At 46.9% G+C, this 19,028-nt stretch overlaps 1 protein-coding gene across 4 annotated transcripts in view; it reads left to right on the top strand.

The window, feature by feature from the left end:
- The window catches only part of MBNL3 (muscleblind like splicing regulator 3), a 96,384-nt gene that overhangs the window by 64,981 nt on the left and 12,375 nt on the right, over positions 1 to 19,028 (top strand). For all 4 annotated transcript variants that reach the window (XR_010885508.1, XR_010885509.1, XM_067304009.1 and 1 more), the window contains exons 3-5: positions 1,557 to 1,721; positions 11,183 to 11,383; positions 12,965 to 13,201. Coding sequence is in view for 2 of the 4 variants with exons in the window: in XM_067304009.1 (XP_067160110.1) it covers positions 1,557 to 1,721; positions 11,183 to 11,383; positions 12,965 to 13,201 (603 nt within the window). In the remaining 2 variants the exon portion in view is untranslated. The remainder of the gene's footprint in view (positions 1 to 1,556; positions 1,722 to 11,182; positions 11,384 to 12,964; positions 13,202 to 19,028) is intronic.

Genomic DNA, 19,028 nt, shown 5'->3' with positions numbered 1-19,028 from the left:
TGTCTTCTCTGACGCCACGGTGCCAGCTCTGGGCCTGCTGGCACTGTGATCCCCACCAGGAAAGGGGCAGAGAGAAGCATGCCCAGGGCTGCTCTCGGGGTGTGCTGAGGAGCCAGGTTTGGGTTCAAAAAATGGCCTGTTCACGGCTCAGAGGGCCACAGTGTTGGCTTTGTTGGGTGGTGCTCAAAACCATCTGCTGATGCCACCTGTGCCCTTGTTACCCAGCAGGGACGAGTCTTGAAAATCCCACCGTGGGGACTGGGATGGCCTCACTGAGGGAGCATCCCTCAAGGGTGTCTGCAAACGATGCCCCACATCAGTGTTTGTTTTGGTTTGTCTTTTTGAGCAAAATTAATTATGGTGGGGCTGAGAACTCAGCTTTCAGCCCCTGAAGAGAGGACCTGGGGCCCAGACTGGGTAACTGTGTTCCTTCGCTGTCTCCAATAACAACTATTAGTTATTTGTCGGGTAACAGCTAGCGGCCCTAGTTCTGAATAGGAGCCCTGGTTTATTAGGTTCTGAATAGCTACAAAAGAGCTACTTCCTCAAAAGAATTCACTATTTTTGCACTAAAGCTGTCTAAAATGTTTCCTGTATTCTTTGTGCCTCTTTTTCTTGAAAAGTGAATATACAGAGAGAGAGTGAGAGAGAGTTTTTTAAAAAAGAATTACTTCATCTTAGCAGTCACAAAATTTGTTACCAGTTTTGTTTTCAGCAGACTATTGGTAATTATCCTCCTGTGATGGCTGCAAACACCATTAAAACAAGGAACAGTTTATAGATGGGTTTTGGAAGTGGTTGTCTCAGTTGATTTGAGGTGGTCTGTAAGATGAGGTATCCTTTGCTGCTTGGGAGCCATTGGCTTCCCCAGTACTCATGTTTGTTTGAAAAAGAAAAAGGAAAAAGCAGCTAACAGTGATGCAGTGTGTTGTGGCTTTTAACAAATGAAAGCACAAAGGGGAAATCGTTTTTTTTAACCATTCCTCTGGGTACTAGTGCTTGTCAGCATCTTGGACTACGTGCACATTGAAGATCACAGGTACTTCTTTAGAGATGTCATCTTACATTGCAGCCAGCGCAGCTGGGGGAAGTGGCGGAGACAGCTTTGTTTCTTGCTATCTGGTTGTCAGGGCCAATTAAGTGGTCTGGTGCTGGGAGGGAGGGGAGAAAACCCGCACAAGAAAATCGGGGATTTTTGTTGTTGTTGCCGGCACTGCTGTCGCTAGCTTGTTAGAATACTGGTATTTATGTTAGGCTTTTATTTTATTTTAACAACAAGCCTGTTACCTTCAGAAAAGCTAGCTTTTGGTTTTAGTTTGATAGCATTCAGTTAGTGTTATGGCAGGAGAGGGCATGTTTTTTTCTTCATCTAAGTGTTGCACTGCTATAGAAAAATTACAAAAGAGGCACAGTAGCTACCAAAACGCCTCTGCCTTGATGATTGTGTTGTTACAGTAACCCAAACAATCCTTAATTAAATTTCTCTGGCTACCCTGAGTGTTACGTTTGCTGAAACGCTGTTTCATTATTTATTCATTTATTTATTTATTTTTTAGGGCCGGTGTACCCGAGAGAACTGCAAATATCTTCATCCTCCCCCACATTTAAAAACACAACTGGAAATAAATGGACGCAACAACCTGATCCAGCAAAAGACAGCCGCAGCCATGTTTGCTCAGCAAATGCAGTTCATGCTACCGGGCGCGCAACTACAGCCAATTGTAAGTTACAGCCATGAATTGCGTTCGTGTTGGTCCAGATTTCTTTCCTGTTTACTTACAGAGGCCCCAGCCCTGTGCTTGCGCCCAGGCAGGCAGTTCTTGCTGCTGCACTGACCGCAGGGATATCCGCGCCGATGTTAAAGCCAGCCTGGGTGAATCTGAGCACTGCAGCGAGTCTGGCCTTTGGGTCAGTCTCACTGAGGCTGTGGTGTTATGCTCTGTAAGCGGCGGGCTGTGCTATCTCTGTATCTTCATGCAAACTGGCTCTCCTTTTCTCTGTGATAATTAACCAGCTGCAGGATTCAAGGCAGCAGAGCTTTTACTGCTGTGTACTCCCAACACCCCAAGGTCCCTGAAGCTGAGGCTCAGGCTGTACCTAATCCATTTAGGAGCGTATGACTTTCCACTTTAAAGCTTCTCAGAAAGTGGAGTGACCTTAGCACCAGATGGATTTTGACCAACTAATTCATGTAAATCCCAAAAGTTCGGAGCAGCTTGATTCCAGCAGATCCTGTTTTGGATACCTGTTTTACACTGAGGTGAGGATGTCTGAGTCCGTCTTACAAACTGTGACAAGAGGTCAACTGACTCCCTTGGGTTAGACACTTTACACTGGTGGGCTAAAATGGGGGGGATGAATCCCATCCAGGAAAACATTAGATTTTTGTCTGGGAGTGAGACCATTTCTTTGCAGTCGTCCCAGCAGAGGGTTGTGCTAATGCCACAATCTTGTCACTGCTTTTCACAGCAATGCTAGTTTTTAGTAACGGCAGGAAAGACTTGCTTCTCCTCAGGTAGGGAAGGGAAGCCTGTGGGAGATAGGTGTTTGCAGAGCAAGTAGTTCAGAGTCCTTTACTACCGGTCTTTGCTGTAGCCAGCTGGTTAAAGCAGGTTTCCAGGCTGGAGTAGCCTGTTACCCCCAGGGAGAGAATGGCTTGTCTCTCTGCTGGCTGGTGTGTCTGGGAGGGGGTGACATTTGTCTGCTGAGTTTGAGTCTGTCGCCATGTATATTTTGAGGAAATGTCGGAGGTTTCGAAGGAGCTTTTCAGTGCTGACATATAAATAGGCTGCACGTTTTTAACTGTGAGCCTAATTAGGAGTTCTACATCAAAGGTTTTTTGGGTTTTTTTTGATCAGGGTTGAATATCTTTCCTGAGGCAGTGTGGACTTGATGTGCAGTTGTTGGGTGAGGTTCCCTCAGCTGTGCCACATAGCAGGTCTGACTAGATAACTAGGACACACTCTTCTAGCCTGAAGACGTGAGAGTCTGAACCAGCCTGCACTGGGCCTCCTGGTTTCCACATACAGCGCTTGGCTTCTCTGCCCAAATGGGCTTTCAGACTTGGTGTCTGCCGTCTGAGCTCTGATGAGCTTGGGTGTCTCTGGCTCATCCCCACGAGAAACTGGTGGAGTTTTCCTCCTTGTTGGAGGCTGTTGTGCTGTTAGGTGTAAGTGTGTGTGGTGATGCTGTGTTTCAGCAGGGGAAGTTGGTCACTCTCCCTCTTTGGTGATACTCTAGCACTTTGCTGTTGAAGAACACACCAGATGGCCTCTGGTCATCTTGCATGTGCTGACAGATCTACCTTCTCCCTGCCGTGCGAGCTAGGGAAATGCTGTTTATTCTTCCCATTTCAAAGATGGGAAAGTGAGGCAGGAAGAGAAAATGGGCCACAGAAAGCCTATGGTTGCCCTGAACGTTAAACTCGGATCTGCTGTGGTCTTTGTACCTCCTTTTGTGAAGTTCCCTTTTCACCAAAGTTCATGCATAGGAAAAGGAAATCCTGAATTCCTACAGAATGGTGGTACTGTTTTCCTAGCCCTGTATCGAAAGCAAACCTTTCCTGTTTGGGGTTTTCCTCTGTGGGGAATTCACAGTGGATGCTCTTCTGTTGGCTATTCAAAATATCTTTGGGATTTCCTCTCTGGAAAGTTCCCATCTTCCCATTTTGCAATCTTGCAGGTCCAGTTCATTTCTACTGCAATTTCACTGCTGCCTTTTAAATTGCCTCTGAGACTAAATCTGTTGGTTTGTCTGGTTAGTGCTTTCATTTCGGAGGTAACCTTATCTGATGAGAAAGGTCCCCAGTTTCTAAATTGTGCCATGGGGGAGACACAGGTGAAAAAGAAAAATTTGTTCTGCAGTGACTGCTCACTTCCCCCTTTCCCACACTTGCTCAGAGTAAACGAGCCCTTGTTCTAATTCCTGCTGCCCGACTTGTTCCGCACCAATTTCAGGACAAGCAAGAGATTGCTCTTTCACCTGCCTTTGATTTCCTAAAGGTGCTGCCAGTGGAAGCAGGCTCTGAGAAAATATATATATTTTTTTCCTGTCTAAATGAGAAGGGTGGGGCTTCCTTCTGGCTACACGTGAAATTCTTCAAAGCAGAAAGTGTTATATCAGATGCAGCGGTAGAACTAATCCCATGCGATCAGAAAGCTGATCAACGGTATGTCTGCTTAATTGGGATGCTTGCCAGAGACGAGATTTGGGGCAGCGTGTTTAATAGCTCCAAACAATAGCTGAACGCCTAGACATTTTAAAGTGCGTTTTCACCAGGAAAGCAACCATGTAAAAACAGCACTTGATGTAACGGCCTTTCACCACACAATGGAAATATTTACCTCCAGATCTTCTTACACCTACTGCTGACATGCAGCAAAAGCTAGTCTTCCTGTTGAACCCACAGCCAGGGCCCTAATGATGCCTGTTGAGTAAACGTGCTGCTCAGAGAAGAGCCGTGTCCCACGTGGACTGCCTGCTGCAGGCAGCTCACAGAAGCCTACCAGGTGTGAATTAATGGTTGCTGGTGTGAACTTCTTTCCCTGAAGTCTCTGGTTGCTCTCTGATGTTGCCGTTAAGCATCCGTGCAAAGCTGCGAATCATGTGAATGTTTGATGCATTTTTTTTTTCTTTTAACAGAGTGCTTCATATAGCACTTTAAAACAAGCGAGGCAAGGACATGGAGCAGAGTATTTACTCAACATGGTGTCTCAGAGGGACCTTGCAGAGATCACACAGGTGCCAGGTTGGATGACTATAGTCAAGTTTTAACCTTCAAAAGTTCAAATCCACCTTAACTGCTGGCTTTGGTCAAGCTAGGGTCTTAAACTGGACCTCTCTGGGCCTTCTTTGCCTCTCTGTCTCACTTAAAAACTGGGTACAAATCTGTTTGGGGTGAACAGAGCTGGACTCTGGCATCAGGATGGGGAGTCATTTCTGTCAATGCTGTGTCTGGTTTCTCAGATACAGTCCCTTCCAGCTCTGTGTGTGGGTGCACACCAAAGCAAGACCACCCAAAAAGTGATGTGCTCTGGGCCTGATCCTGTGCCTTTTTCATTCCACTTTATCCTTCTGCAGCAGTATGAGGTAGACTTAGAGCTAGTCCTGGAAGTGCTTCAGTGCTGCTAGAGGACTTCAGCCCAACTCCTGAGTTAACCCGGTGGTTGTGAAGCATTGCCCTGGTAGCCATCTGTGAGCATATGTTGGATAAAGCACTGCGGTGTTGACACACCTGCCTCAGCTCCTGCCTTGCAGCTGCCTCTGCTGCTGCTATGGGAAGTCGTTTCCTCTCTCTCTGTGCTTTTGTTTACGAGCCCTTCACTTTTTCTTCCTGTCAAGCCCTTTGTAGGTAGGACTGTCCCTCCCCCAGTGTCTTGACAGCACCACACTGAGTCACCTGTGCCTCTGAGGACAACTGAGACCTTGACCCAGCCCTGCATCCCTCTCTTGGTGCAGCAGGACCCAGCTGCTATCCTGTAGTGCTGCTGGAGAAGTTAAAGCCTAGGGTGACCAACTCGCTTGGCCAGCAGCATGCTTGCAATGTGTGGTGGGGCAGATCTGAAACGATGTTTCAGGCATGTGCCCGTCCTTCCATGCAGCAGAAACCTGACCTGCATGTGAGCATCTAGTCAAAGGCACACCAGGGATTCATAACCGGGAGTACCTCAGCCCGCCTGGGAGCTGGTGGCTGAAGCCAACCAGCCACTGCTCTGGGGGGTTCTACACCTGCCTCTTGCCCAGCAGCCATCGACAAGTGAGATATTGAGTTGGACGCTTCAGCCAGTTAGGTTCACTCCGGTGTGCTCAGCCTCTATGCTAAAAAGATTGTCCTGGCATCATCTTGCAGTCAGGCCTATGCAGTTGAATTGGATGGGAACACTACTTTTATTTATTTTTATTTTTTTTCCCCCTCTCTGAACAGTATCAGTTGTTTTTAATATCGGGGTCTTCAACTTTGTCAGTAGAAGGTCTTTAACTTCTGTGTTTCTATCAGCGGACTATAATAAATACTGCCACTGTTTGTGTGCTTTCCATGTGTAGCTTCTTAGCAGTGACCTGCCTCCTTTCCTTATTCAGCTCAACAGCACCTCTGCATTTCTGCCAGGCCTCTGTTTTCAGACTTTTCCCTTTTCTAGGGTCTGCAGTAACTCAGACTCGATGCTTTCTGCCTGAGACAGCGCTTGTGCTGTATTCAGCAAAACACTGGGCACTTCTCTGCATTTCTTTTCACACCCATTCTGTGTTTCTTCTGTAGCTTTAACATGATTTCTGTTAGGCAAATTGGATGCAACTTCCAGTTTGTTAACAAAATCAGCTGTCCTCATGGAGTCAGTCCAAAGTCCCAGGTTATGTCACCCATGGTGACAGATTCCCCTCCCTGGGCCTGTCCCTTCTCTGTGCTCACACCCTCAAACAAACAGCTGCTGTGCTCCGAATCTGGGAAGAGCTCAAAGTGGATCAGCCAGACAACTGCTGCTGTGGATAGAGCTGGCCGAGGCCTTGGCAAGCTTTCCCTGGTGACACGTTATTCTCACTGTTTTTTTTTTCCCCTACTGGCCTCCCTTTACTTTTAGCACTGGTGAGTTCCTCCTTCCATGCATGCTCACAGTCACATTTTGGTCAGAGAGAGGTTCTCCTCTCAGAAGGGGAGAGTGTGTCTCCCTTGGCTTGGGCAGCTGCCTTCAGTTTATGCAGGAGCCTTTCCCTGTCCCACTTCCCAGGTGGGTATGCAAACGTGGCAGAACATTGCTGCCAGGAGCAGTGCTTCCTTTAAACCTTGTCTCATGCCCCATCTGGGAGACTGGAAGGCATCTTGTTCGGAACGAATGTTCAACCTGGCAATGGGGCAATTTAAATCATCTTTGCTCTGTTTAGCTCAGGTGCTAATTTGAGCTGCTTCTCCCTCTATGTGTCACTGGACAACTCCAAATAAGTAGTTTTTTCATCCTCTTCTTCTATCATTCCCCTTGCACCCTCCAGCCCAACAGCCATTTTGGCTTCTCTCTTTTCTTACAATCGTTTTAATACTCGGTAAACCAGTCCTGTGAGCTGTTAAGAGTCTGAACCCCTCTACCACTACACCGTAACCGGTTTCTCTCTGCTCAGGAGCTCCTGGTAGTGTCTGCATATGTGGTAAAGGTTAATAAAAGCTAGTCTGCAAGGAAACCTGTCTCTGCATTTCCTGAATTTGCAAAAGCTTTAAGGGATGCAGCAGAGGGTAAACACTGATACTTTCAATTGGGCTGTTTTGTCCTAAAGCATACTGGACAGGTAACAGGTTTCTATGGCTCCTTGGGCAAAGGATCAGCTCAGTTTCCAGAGATTGTCCTAGGACATCACTAGTCCTATTGCATCTGGCTCTCCCAAGAAATTCCCTCTGTCCTCAGCCTGTGTGGGGACCTGCAGGCTGTGTGCCCCGGAGCCCAGCAGCTCTGGAGGCGATTGTATGTGCTCTTGATTATTAAATTAGCCCATTACCCAGGTCTGTCTTTGAACCTTTGTGACACTGTCCAAGCTGGCTGTTGCCTGTGTCAGGGCAACTAAGTTCAGGAGAGTGGTTCAGACCCTGTGCCGCTGGGGTGTTGTGGTATTGATTACGATACTGAAGTCTGGGACCTTGAGGAGGCGCTGGGAATGTCACAGCGCCTCCCCTGCCAGCTGCTTCCACCAGACATCGGCCTCTTCTCTTACGCGCGTCTTAATAGCAATTGGGACCAGAAGCTCTTTAATGCTGCAGGTGATGGACTCAATTTATGGTGGCGGTTGGCTGGGGCTTCTGATAATCTTTAAGGCAATCTATGGGTTTTGGGCTGTTCCCCCAGAGTACGTGCTTTCAGCCTGCTCTTCCAGAGCTTTGTCATGGTGCTGCCTTTAGTGCTAATGACTGACTTGGAGCTGTGACTTTGCGTTTTGCACTGCAGCTTTACCCTCCCAGCAGTCCGGGAGCAGCCCTCTATCAGGATCTCTCAGCTTGTTTGGTGGTCCATTGAATATAAGACTCTATAGTATACCGTCAAAATAATATTGATCTGTCAAGCAGGTTCCCTGGCCAGATGCAATCACAAGAGATGAATGGGAGATATGTTGTGGAGGAAAAACTGCTGTTCCTAGTAGAAATTACAGGCAGGTTCTGGCTGCGAGAAAAGAGCTCGCTAGAATTCCCTCGGGACAGGCCTGGCACAGGGGACCTGCACAGACATAAGGGGAAGAAAGATTTGGCTAGCAGCATCTTTATTACTGGTACTGTTGTATGAGCCAGACTGGATTTCCCAATCCCAGACAGGCAGGCAGGGCTGGCAATGAGCACAGCCCATCTTTTCCCTTCATCAGACACAATAAATACAGAGCTCCCTACTGCCAGCTTAGAAAGGAGCAGTTTTCAGTGGATTTACTGCACTTCAAACTTAGAGACCCAGTGCTTTTAGACTTAACAGGCTGAGTAAGTCAGCTCATTCTCTGGCTTTGCGTCTGGATTAACAGAGCCATTCTACAACCTGGCTTTACTTATGTTTTCTTGGGTTTCCTGGATGGAGGGACCCTGGGCTGGATTCAGGATCTTATTTAAATACAAGGTTTCTGGGAAGAGCTGCTGGCAGGTGTGGCTCTGGCAAGGGCTGATGCTCTGGTCTCTCCCTGGCAGCAGCACAGGCGCTGCTGGAAGGAAGCAGCACATGCCTGCAGCAGGGCAGGAGTGGGAACGTGCAGGTCTCTGAGTGAAAATACCTACATGGCTCCCGAGTTTCAGTCTGCTGCCCTCGGGCAGGGTGTGGAGCAGAGCTGTAGTTCTCAATCAGCAGCATTGGGCACACGGTTCGGGCAGGCAGAAGAAACAGTTGTGAAACCTTGGGAACGCTGCAGCAGATGCCAGGATGAGTGTGGAAACATGTGAGCAACCAGCAGCAGCAATAAAGGAAAGCCCACCCCACCCCTGCGCACGCCCCTCTGCAGGGCTACGTGGGCCTTTGCCCAGGATTAGGGATAGATCACGTTCCTCACTAGTTCTTCATGGCCGTCGTTCCTCCGCTCGCGTCGGAGGGTAGCCCTCTCCAGGTTGGATTCAGATCTGTTGGCTTGTGCTGCTTTCTCCTACTAGAGAGAAGGGCTGCCCTCGAGAGAAGGGTCTTGGAGATGGGGCTGTGTTTCAGGGAAAGGACCTGGCTCCCCGTTGGAGACTCAACTGGTGCGTTGAGTGCCGGAGAAGCATAGGGTAGGTCAGCCCACACGCTTGTGCAAACCATATGTGCCGCAAAGTTTGGGTGATCGTGGGTACATAATGCAAGTGCTCACAGCGTGCGTCAGGCTCCAGCATAACCCTGTGCAGACTGGCCAGGCTGAAGAAGTTCCTTAAAATAGAATTAACAGTGCGAATGGTGACAGAAGTTCAGCAGATGCCACTGTAATTTCTACTGCTCACACAAAATAAAATAGCCTAATGGCTGCCTTCTCGCTGAAATGTTCAGAGAGCCACAGTATTTGAAGATGCTTAAAGGGCTTTTTAGCAGCAAAAGGTGTAATGTGTCTGGGAGCCACAGAGAATTGAGCGAGAGAAGAAAGTGATTTAATAAAGGGCCATGGACTGGAGGAACTCTGGATTTAATAGGTAAAGTCTCCCATCAGTTGAATAAGGGCTTGAATCAGGCTCAAAAGAAGGAAAATTGAAAATCTCTCCCAGAGGGAGGATTATTTGGCTCTGCCAGACTTACAGCACCAAGGTTCACTGATTCAGGAGGCTGTGTCTGATCATTGTGGAGGAGAAAGTAGGCTGGAAATGACCTGTCGTCCCCTTTCCCGGCAGATCAGGTGCTGCTTGCTGTCACTCTGACCTAAGGAAGAGAGAATCATTTAGCTGGAGGTAGGTTAGGACAGCTTGGCTCATGGGCTAATTTATTCCAGATCACCACGAGCAAGGTGTTTCCTAAGATATGAAAGTGCTGGGATGCGGGCACTGATGAGAGACATGCTATCCACATGCAGCTTCTTTGAGAATCCCACAGGACTAGAAATGTAAAAATAAAAACAAGGATAGGGTGATGTGCATGGCCAAAGAACCATCTGAGGCTGTTTTGTGAGTGCATTTACATTTACTGCTGAGTAGAGGCTCTAGCTGCTGAGGACAGTATCATGCACACCCTAGTACATGAGCAGGCTTTAACTGTGACCCAGAGTGTGATCTTGGCCTATGTGGGAGAATGGAAACTCTTTTACCAGACCAGTGTTGCTGTAGGAATTCAGGCAGGGAAAGCTGCTCTGGCCACCTGGATTCTAGCTCTGCTGTTCTTATAGGTCCTGCCTAAGGCTATTTAATGATCAGAAACAGCCTCGGTCTTTGTGGCCCTTTTTTCTACATCTCTTTATGCAAACATTACTCCTCACAGTATTGGTGGGTCTTAGGCTTGATACTGGCCTCCCTGAACAAGCCATCTCATCTAGTACGCTCTGTCTGTGTCTCATGTAAGCTATAGACCTACCTGGTCTTGCCAAAGCTGGGAGCGTCATGATGCTGGTGAGCTTGGTGTCCTTTTGTTGCCATTCACATGGAGCACAGGCTTAGGGATGCTCATGAAAAATGGCTTTTGCCTGGAGGCTGTTGACTCTCTGATACGGAGCAGAGATGTGCAGAAGGCTAGACCGCTAAGTGTACCGTAGCAGAGACACCTCACCTGACTTTAAATGAGCCAGTTTGCCTACATGAGCCAGTATAGCCATCGCAGCCTGAAGCTCAATGTGAGCTAATAGTAAATTCAACTGTGTAACTATCGAGGTTGCCTATTTCCAGATCCTGAAGCTTGTTTCAGTTTAGCTTGAGGTCTGCGTACAGCTCTGCAGTGTAGACATACAGAAGCTGAGACATTTATTTGGGAATGAGAAGTCTGTTTAATTGGGGCCTGCCCTAATTGCTGGCAAGAGAGCCTTAATTGTGTCATTAAACTGTAAAGATCATCAATATGCTTTGATCTGACAAATAAAGATGCCTTGTGTTCAGGATGAGTCACGAATCTGTGAGTCAGGAGAAACGAATGGACTGCAAGTAAATGGCAATAAATGAATAGATTGAAAAGCAGAGCATTTTGATGTTGCTAATCAAATTGTCTAAAAGGATTGAAGTGCTACAGGGCTTTGACTGGGTAATATAAGGCGGAACTTTTTATTAATATTTTGTTTTCTCTCTTTCTGTACACAGACGACATTTCCTGTGACTCCATCGCTCGCAACAAGCCCCACGATGGCTTTTAGTCCCTACCTGAGTCATGTTTCCCCTGGGATGGGCTTGGTTCCTGCAGAGCTTTTACCAAATACTCCTGTCCTGGTTTCCGGGAATCCTACTGTTACAGTACCAGGAGGCTCTGCTGGACAGAAACTGATGCGTACGGATAAACTGGAGGTATTTGGATGTCTGATGTAATACTGCTGAAGGGAATGAACAGGGCCTGTGGGTCCCAACTGTTGCACTCTGCTAGAATAACACCTTCTGATTCAGTAGACATTGCAGAAATTAACTTGCAGCTTTCCTAACCCAGGGCTGCTGCTCTCTACTTGTCCAGACACTCATGTGGAGACTGATCCCAAATCCTTTGAAGTCCCTGGAAGTTTGGAAGCATTCAGACCTCTAATTTCAATGGGCATTAGAGCAGGACTGGGAGTGTTGTTTCTGTGTATAACCCACTTGCTACGCTTAAAAGATGCAAGTGGATGGCCTGCCCTTTCCCTAAGTTGAGTGGGAGACATTCTGGAATAAGAACAAGAGGGTGGAAGTAACAAACACTGCCCTTGTCTTGAGATAGGCTTGTCAAGTTTTTACAGAAAGCTTCAAGCATTACATTGTTAGGGAAGCTGGGAGCGGGGCATTGGGGTCTGGGTCACAGAGGGGACGAAGTGTAATAACAAATAAGTATCATGATTAGGAAAGTCATCTTTTCCCCTCCCAAGCTCCCCACTGCGGTTGGCTAGGCATGCAGGGACTTAGTGTTGCAGGAGTTGTAGATGTCTTTCAAACCCTGAACAGAGGCTCTGCAGGAAGTAAGGGCTGAGGAGCCGAATTCAGAGGCTCCTGCAGGTGTAAATTATAACACAGGAAGGCAGCAGAGAAGGGTGTAATTTCACAATATATTGTTTTATGTTATGTGCACTTTATATTGCCTTGCTTCCCTTTTCACGTGACATCTCACCTTTCCCCGCACACAGTCTGATAGTGTATTGGTATGTTATTTACACCTCCAACTATAGATCTCAGCAATTTTTCTTGGTTCCTCAGACAAGGAAACCTTAAGATCCATTTTGTGAAACCTTGTTCTCTGCCTTTGATGCTTCAGAGTTCGTAACTCCCAAGGAGCTGCAAGATCTTTGTAAAGCTAGCAATTTTGGTAACAGCTTACGAGCACATTGTCGGCTTTTAGTGTACTGTAATCAAGCACGCTGTCATGTAACTCCTGGGTCAGAGTTTTATTATGGAAGTCAGTCAGACCATCTACATGAAAGAGGCTCCTCCTATTTAAAAACAGCTACCTGTTGCAAATACTGTAGCTTGCAACACTGCGAATTAAATGTCCCACCTGGGAGTGTGCTCCATAACAAATACATGATTCTACTGAGACACAAATGGCAGAGTTACTAAAACCTGAGCTTCAGAGATGGAGGAGGAATCTTTAGCCCCTGAGGTTTTGGCAGAACCCCATTAACTACTTGGGTTCAGGATTCAACCTGGTCACTTTCCATTCTGAAAAAAATTCTGCCCTTCACTTGCATTTGCTAATTGGACTTGGTAGCTTTGCTTTTTCCATATCCCGAACCAGTTGTGAGTGGCACCGGTTGCCCGTGTGATTGTTGGTGTATGCGCTGCCTAAGATGAGCAGGAGTTTAGAATACATGTTTAGTTTAATGCAGCCAGCTGAACTGATATTCTGTGTTGAAAATACTGGATGAAGAGTAATTTGATGTCTGCTCAACAATGTGACTTTCTTTTAAGGTTTGTCGAGAGTTTCAGCGTGGAAATTGTACACGTGGTGAGAACGATTGCCGCTATGCTCACCCTATAGATATTGCAATGATAGACACAAATGAAAATACTGTTACAGTTTGCATGGATTACATCAAAGGTCGATGCTCTAGGGAGAAATGCAAGTACTTTCATCCCCCTGCACACCTGCAAGCCAAAATCAAGGCAGCTCAACACCAGGTGAACCAGACAGCTGCAGCTGCAATGGTAAGGATGCTCTTATCAAACTGTAGTTCCATTGCTAAGAGATTTGATTTGTGTCATATGTGGAAAAGTAATGCAGTGTGTTTTGTAAATGGCTGAATGAATTGCTGAGAGCATGTGCAGTATGAATCCCATCTTTCCATTCTTTCTGTGTGCTCACCATAGCATGAGGCACTGAGTGATGCAATACCTCTCACCAGTTCGGGACACAGAGGCAAACCCTGATTTTCTGACATGAGGTCATGAGGTGATGTGCATCAGGCATGGCTGCAAGTTCAGCAGCACCTAAAACAAATGCCATCCCTGGCTAAGCCCTAGGTGTCGGTTTAGCTTCCTCAGTACACAAGGAAAGCAAATAATGCCCATCTCATAACACTCCTTTGTGGGGAGATCCTGGCCTGTTGATGTCAGTGGCAAAATTTCTGCTGACTTCAAAGTGGACAAGATATCAGCTGTTCCAGCCTAGCAAGCTGAGGAGCCTTGTGCCTGATACCTTTGCTGAGGCTTGGTGAAATGACAGAAGGATGACTTACTATATCTATTTGATGCTTAGGAACTGTCAGAGATGGTTCCAGCTGCATTTTAATTTGAGTTTTGACTTCTTACACTCCTGTAGCAAAGACTAAAATTCTAAAAATAAGTCAAAGAAGACTTAGAAGTGTGGATCAGATTCCCAGCTGGAGTAAATGGTTGCCATTCTGTTGACTGCAGTTTAATGGCTCCTATTTACTCCAGCTGGGAATATGCTTCCAACAGTGTATTAGAGAAACCTAATTGCAGAGCTGAAATTGTCCAGAGTGGGGAGGATATTGCCATTATGAATTTTTCTTGTGCCCTTGCGGCAAAGAAGGCCAACTGCATCCTGGACTGCATTAGGCAGAACGTTGCCAGCAGGTCAAGGGAGGTGATCCTTCCCCTCTTTTCCACGCGTCTGGAGAGCTGGGTCCAGTACTGTGCTTCCCAGTATGAGAGAGAGATGTGGATGTGCTGGAGACAGTCCACTGTAGATGATTAAGAGACTGGAGAATCTGACATACAGAGAGAGGCAGAGAGAGCTGGGATTGTTCAACTTGGAGAAGAGAAGCCTCAGGGAGATCTTATGAATGTGTATAAGTACCTGATGGGAGGGTGTAAAGAAGATGGAGCCAGACTCTTGTGAAGGGTGAGTGGCAAAGATGAGAGGCAACAGAGACAAATTGAAATAAAGTAAATTCCATTTAAATATAAGAAAAAAACCTCTTTTACAGTGAAGGTGTTTGAGCACTGGAGCAGGTTGCCCAGAAAGGCTGTGGAGACTCCATCCATTCAAAACCTGACTGCACACAGCCCTGAGCAACCTGCTGTACCTGACCCTGTTTTGAGTAGGAAGTTGGACTAGACAACCTCCAGAGATCCTTTTCAGCCTCATCCGTTCTGTGGTTATTTGAATAGCTAATATTAAAAAGATTCTTGCCTCCTTTCTGATTTAGAAATAAAGCTAGTAAAGTTTTTCTGAATAGCTTTTTTCACAGACAGTGAAAAGGGTTGCTTTTTATTCATGGTGAAACACAACGCAAAAATGGGAAGATTGTAGAAATTAAACAACTGTCCTCCTGGTAACATCAATATTACCTGGAAAGTAACTTGAAGAACCAAATATACTGCAGTATTTATTTGTCCTGGACCATTTATTTGTTAAATTCCTATTTTTTCTTATTGTTGAAACGACAACTAAAGTCTATTGAAAAAGATTCATCTGAATGAAACTCTCATGTTCTTTACAATTTAAGTTTTACTTTTTCACTAATTATCTAGGACACTGTTACTTAACCAAAGCCAATACATGTTTTATTCATGCTGCTGGCTTCTCTTAAAAATGTAATTAACCTTATTTGTATGCTGTTAACTAGAACCTTTAAAATATTTATTGATGGTTTGTTGCATCACACCGCTACCAAAACAACTTACATTATTCATTGAGTTTTCAAGGTTTGATGCATTTACTGTACCTGTTGAGGGATAAGACTTTAATAAAGGGAAGGATGGTGCCCACTCATCTTGCATCAAGAAACAGGTGCCATGCAAATTGCTGTAATAAGCCCATCTAAAATAGGTTTGGAGTGACTTCAAGTCTAAATTCAGAAGATATCTCTGGGGGACCCAATCTTGCAGTAACTTAGCACATGAGTAGGAGCATTACTTACTCCTACTTGGCTGAAGTCTGTGCAGCAGTCAGATGAATTGGGTCAGGCTCAGTCCCCAGTTCAGGATCACACTTAAGGTGTGCTTGAACTTCCCATCTTTGCCAGTGGTCCCTTCCTTGCCGTGAGCTCTCCTGCTGGCCTCTGCATGGCGCGTAGCTGCAGAATTAGGGCTGAAGCCTAGCGCAGGTCCCCTTGCAGGTTCTACGCGCTACGAACCATGTGTGTCGCACTGAAGGTGCTCTAGAGCATGTATCCCGTGATGATATTTCTTTACTCTTAAAAATAACTGAGGCAAAGTAACCAACTGGCCGTTAGGCCAGGTAATTACTCAGACACCCCATGTTGTGCATGCCTCGTCTTTTTGATATATTGTATAATGCATTCATTTTTTTTTTTCTCTTCACCTCCCCACAATGTCGCTCTCTCTTGACACACCTCTGCTTGCTGTTTTTGTTACTGTGCTTGACTCCCCTCCCCGGCCCATTGCCATCATGTGCTCGCTGCCTGCTAATTAAGACTCAGCCAGCTGTCAGATCACTGAAGCGACCGCTCGAGGCAACCTTTGACCTGGTACTTGGACCTTTCACCTTCTCGCTTTGCACGTAACCATCGTAGCTGCATGAACGCCTTCCTCGCTTGCTCTGTTGTGCTAACGCCTGGGGAGACTGCTCATCCTGGTCAGAAATGTTAGTGGCCATTCAGACATGCCGGGCTGTGCCCTGCACACCATCCATTAACCATTTGAGCTCTTCTTCACAAAGCCCAGATGAGTTATGGAGGACGTGATAATCTTGGGGGCCTTCATCAGGGGAGGCGGCTCCATGTTTTGGGGTGTTTTTCCAAACAGCAGCAGCTTTGGAGTTGCGCAATATGGTGCTTTGGTGAGGATTTAACTCGTTGGGTCTGCAACGTGCTAGATGTACCAGAGGAATTGGGTGGCGCTGGACAGATCCTGCTCCTGCCACTAAAGCCTGAGCAACCTTTCATGATATGCCCAACAGTGTAGCCTTGCCTGGCAGTGTCGTGCCCATACCGCCCTTCAGAAAGATGCTCTGTGCATAGGCACAGCCCAAATCTAGGCCCTCGCTAATCCTGGCTGTCCCTGATGTTGAAGTGAAGCACTGGGAGAGGGTTAAGCAGCAAGCTCAGCGATTAGCTCTGGGAACTGAAGCAGGTGCAAGGCAGGACTTCGATCGCGAGGTCTGTAAGCAAGAGGGGGCCATAGCCACTGCAGCCCGCTCTGTCTCTGGTTTCTCCCCCAGGACCTCAGTGAGACAGAGATCAGCAAAGGGGCCTCGCTCTGGGCAGCCTTTTGCTTCAGCCACAGGCACAGGACCCGCTCTGCAGGCTTTTGTCTGCAAGCTGTGTTCATATAAGCTGCCTTTGTTTTGATTATGTTCTAAGTCCCACATACATTTACCTGCCCTCATGATGGTCTTAGTAATGCAAAAGCCATCCTCCCAGCCTGCCATCAGTCCTGAATCCGTAGCAGACAATTTCTTCCTGCTCACCCCAAACAGATGAGAGATCAGAGGAACATATCCTAAAAAAACAGCTCATGCCCTCCAGCTGTAGGCTGAAAGGGAAGAGTGATGCAAAGGAGCTCTGAAACCTTCGAGCCAGTGTTGCTCCCCATTCTCAAAGATGGGAAGCAAAGGCTCATCTGCTCCCATTCCCCTCTGTCCGGCCAGATTTCTTGTAAGAGCAAGACCTCCCTCACCTTTCTCGGTGCGTGTGGCAGTTCCTCACCCACCATCCGAGAAGGCCCCTCCCAGCTCCCAGCCTGCTGGGGTCAGTGCAGTGAATATTCCCCCAGACACTGGGGAGTGTTTGCTCAGGTCAGGGAGGCTTTTGGTTTGTTTTTTTTTCCAGAATAGGGATGTTAAAATGTCCATTTAACATCTCTTTGGGGCAAATTTAAAAGAAAAGAGGTTGTATTGGGTTTGGCCGGAGGCAGAACCTCATCAGCGACTCTGCGAGACTGTTTTTTTCCAAGCAGGCATCAGGCTTCACTATCAGAGCGTTAGCCAGCAGCATTAGGAAATCTTGTTAGGGGCCAGCTTCTGCCAGCAGGCGTGGGATTACGCTGTAGATGACATAGCAGCCTCTCTCTGGTGCTTGTTGCTGGCACAAGCACAGCCGCAAAGCCAGCTTCGCCGGTGACCTGAGCAGAGCCTCGCCGCCCTTTCCAAGAACCACCTCTCTTAAGGGACTCGGACTAGTTGAGAAAGGGAAAGCCTTTTAGCTTCCCTCCCCTCCTGACCTCCACCACAGAGCCAAACCTGGTCATATACAGGGTTCTAGCCCGAAAGGTTAAAGTTATTTTTAATAATCTTCCTGCTGTGGAACATCTGAATGTTTGCAACCACGCTTTTGGACTATATTGCTTCCTCATTCTGTCGCTTACCAGGGAACGGGTGCTACCTCAGCCCTCTTTAACATGACTCTATATTTGTTGTGACTTGGACTGAAGTAGCAAGTCGGATACGGACCCAACCCCTCTTTGCTAGGTGCTGTGTAAGCACAGAGGGAAAGTGTGATCTGCTCCCAGGAGATAGGAATCTAAATGGAATTTTGAGGAGCAATTAAACTGTTTGCTGCAAGATTTAATCCAGTTCCTGTCTTGCAAAAAATAACAAGAGGGGGTTAACCAGCACATGGGAAATTTTGACTTAGGCATGCATTGCATTTTTATCTGTCATTCATGCTGAAAGATTTCTTTCCATGCCAGGCAGAGAAATGGCACAAATCTCTTTGTTCAGATGCTCATATTCCAGCAGGAATGTGGCTTTCCCAGCCCTAAAATGGGAGGCTGCCTGGCATTTTTGGAGTGGGAATTGTTCAGTGGGATCAGTGTGGACTGTCACATGAATATCGAACAGCAAAAAATTAACCCTTTCACCAAGGCAAATGGTCTGCTTACGTTGCATAGCTTGTGTACGTGTGCACCTACACAAACACATGGACAAAAAGGAAAGTTAGAAAAAGTTAGTCAAACACTGCAACATCTGTGATGATCAAAGCTCGCCTAGAGGGAAATCTTAAGCAACAGGATGAGGTAAACTGAGCAAGTAAATTCTTTGCTGCAAGGATTTGGTCTAGTCCCTGTCCTGCAGCAGGGGAGCGCTTGCTACAGAATTCAGCAAGGTCAAAATGCGAGGAGTCTCCTGTTGCCTTTTGTAGGTCCTGCGGGACACACTCAGGGGATTCTTTCTAAACTGGAACATGGTGCAAGAGAGAAATGTTGCAGAAGTAACATCCCTACAAGCTGCGATTTCTGCAGGTCCGGATTACGTTATGTTATGTTATGGATTTTGTTATACAAATCCTGTCCCAGTTCAAATGAGACTTGCTGGGCTGTTTGCTCCAGTGTCCCTGCCAGATTCCTGTGCAGGCAGCTGTATTGGCCCAACCTCATCCCGTGATGTTTTAGACACCCGTCCAAGGCCTTTGTTGATAGACTGTCCAGTGAATAGACTCCTGACTTGGAGTCCTTGTCTCAGTGCAAGAGCTGGAGCAGTGGTGAGGCCAGGTCTTTCTGTCCCTTGGACCCTTCTGCACCTTGCAATTTGGCTGGAATTTCTCTTGCCTCCAGCCTGTGTTCCTTTGTGCTATACTTCATTCCCCAGGGGCTGCCACCCTTCATT

This window comes from Apteryx mantelli, chromosome 13 (genome assembly GCF_036417845.1).
Source record: "Apteryx mantelli isolate bAptMan1 chromosome 13, bAptMan1.hap1, whole genome shotgun sequence".
In the NCBI taxonomy this organism is placed as follows: domain Eukaryota; kingdom Metazoa; phylum Chordata; class Aves; order Apterygiformes; family Apterygidae; genus Apteryx; species Apteryx mantelli.
This window is presented reverse-complemented; position numbering and strand designations above follow the sequence as displayed.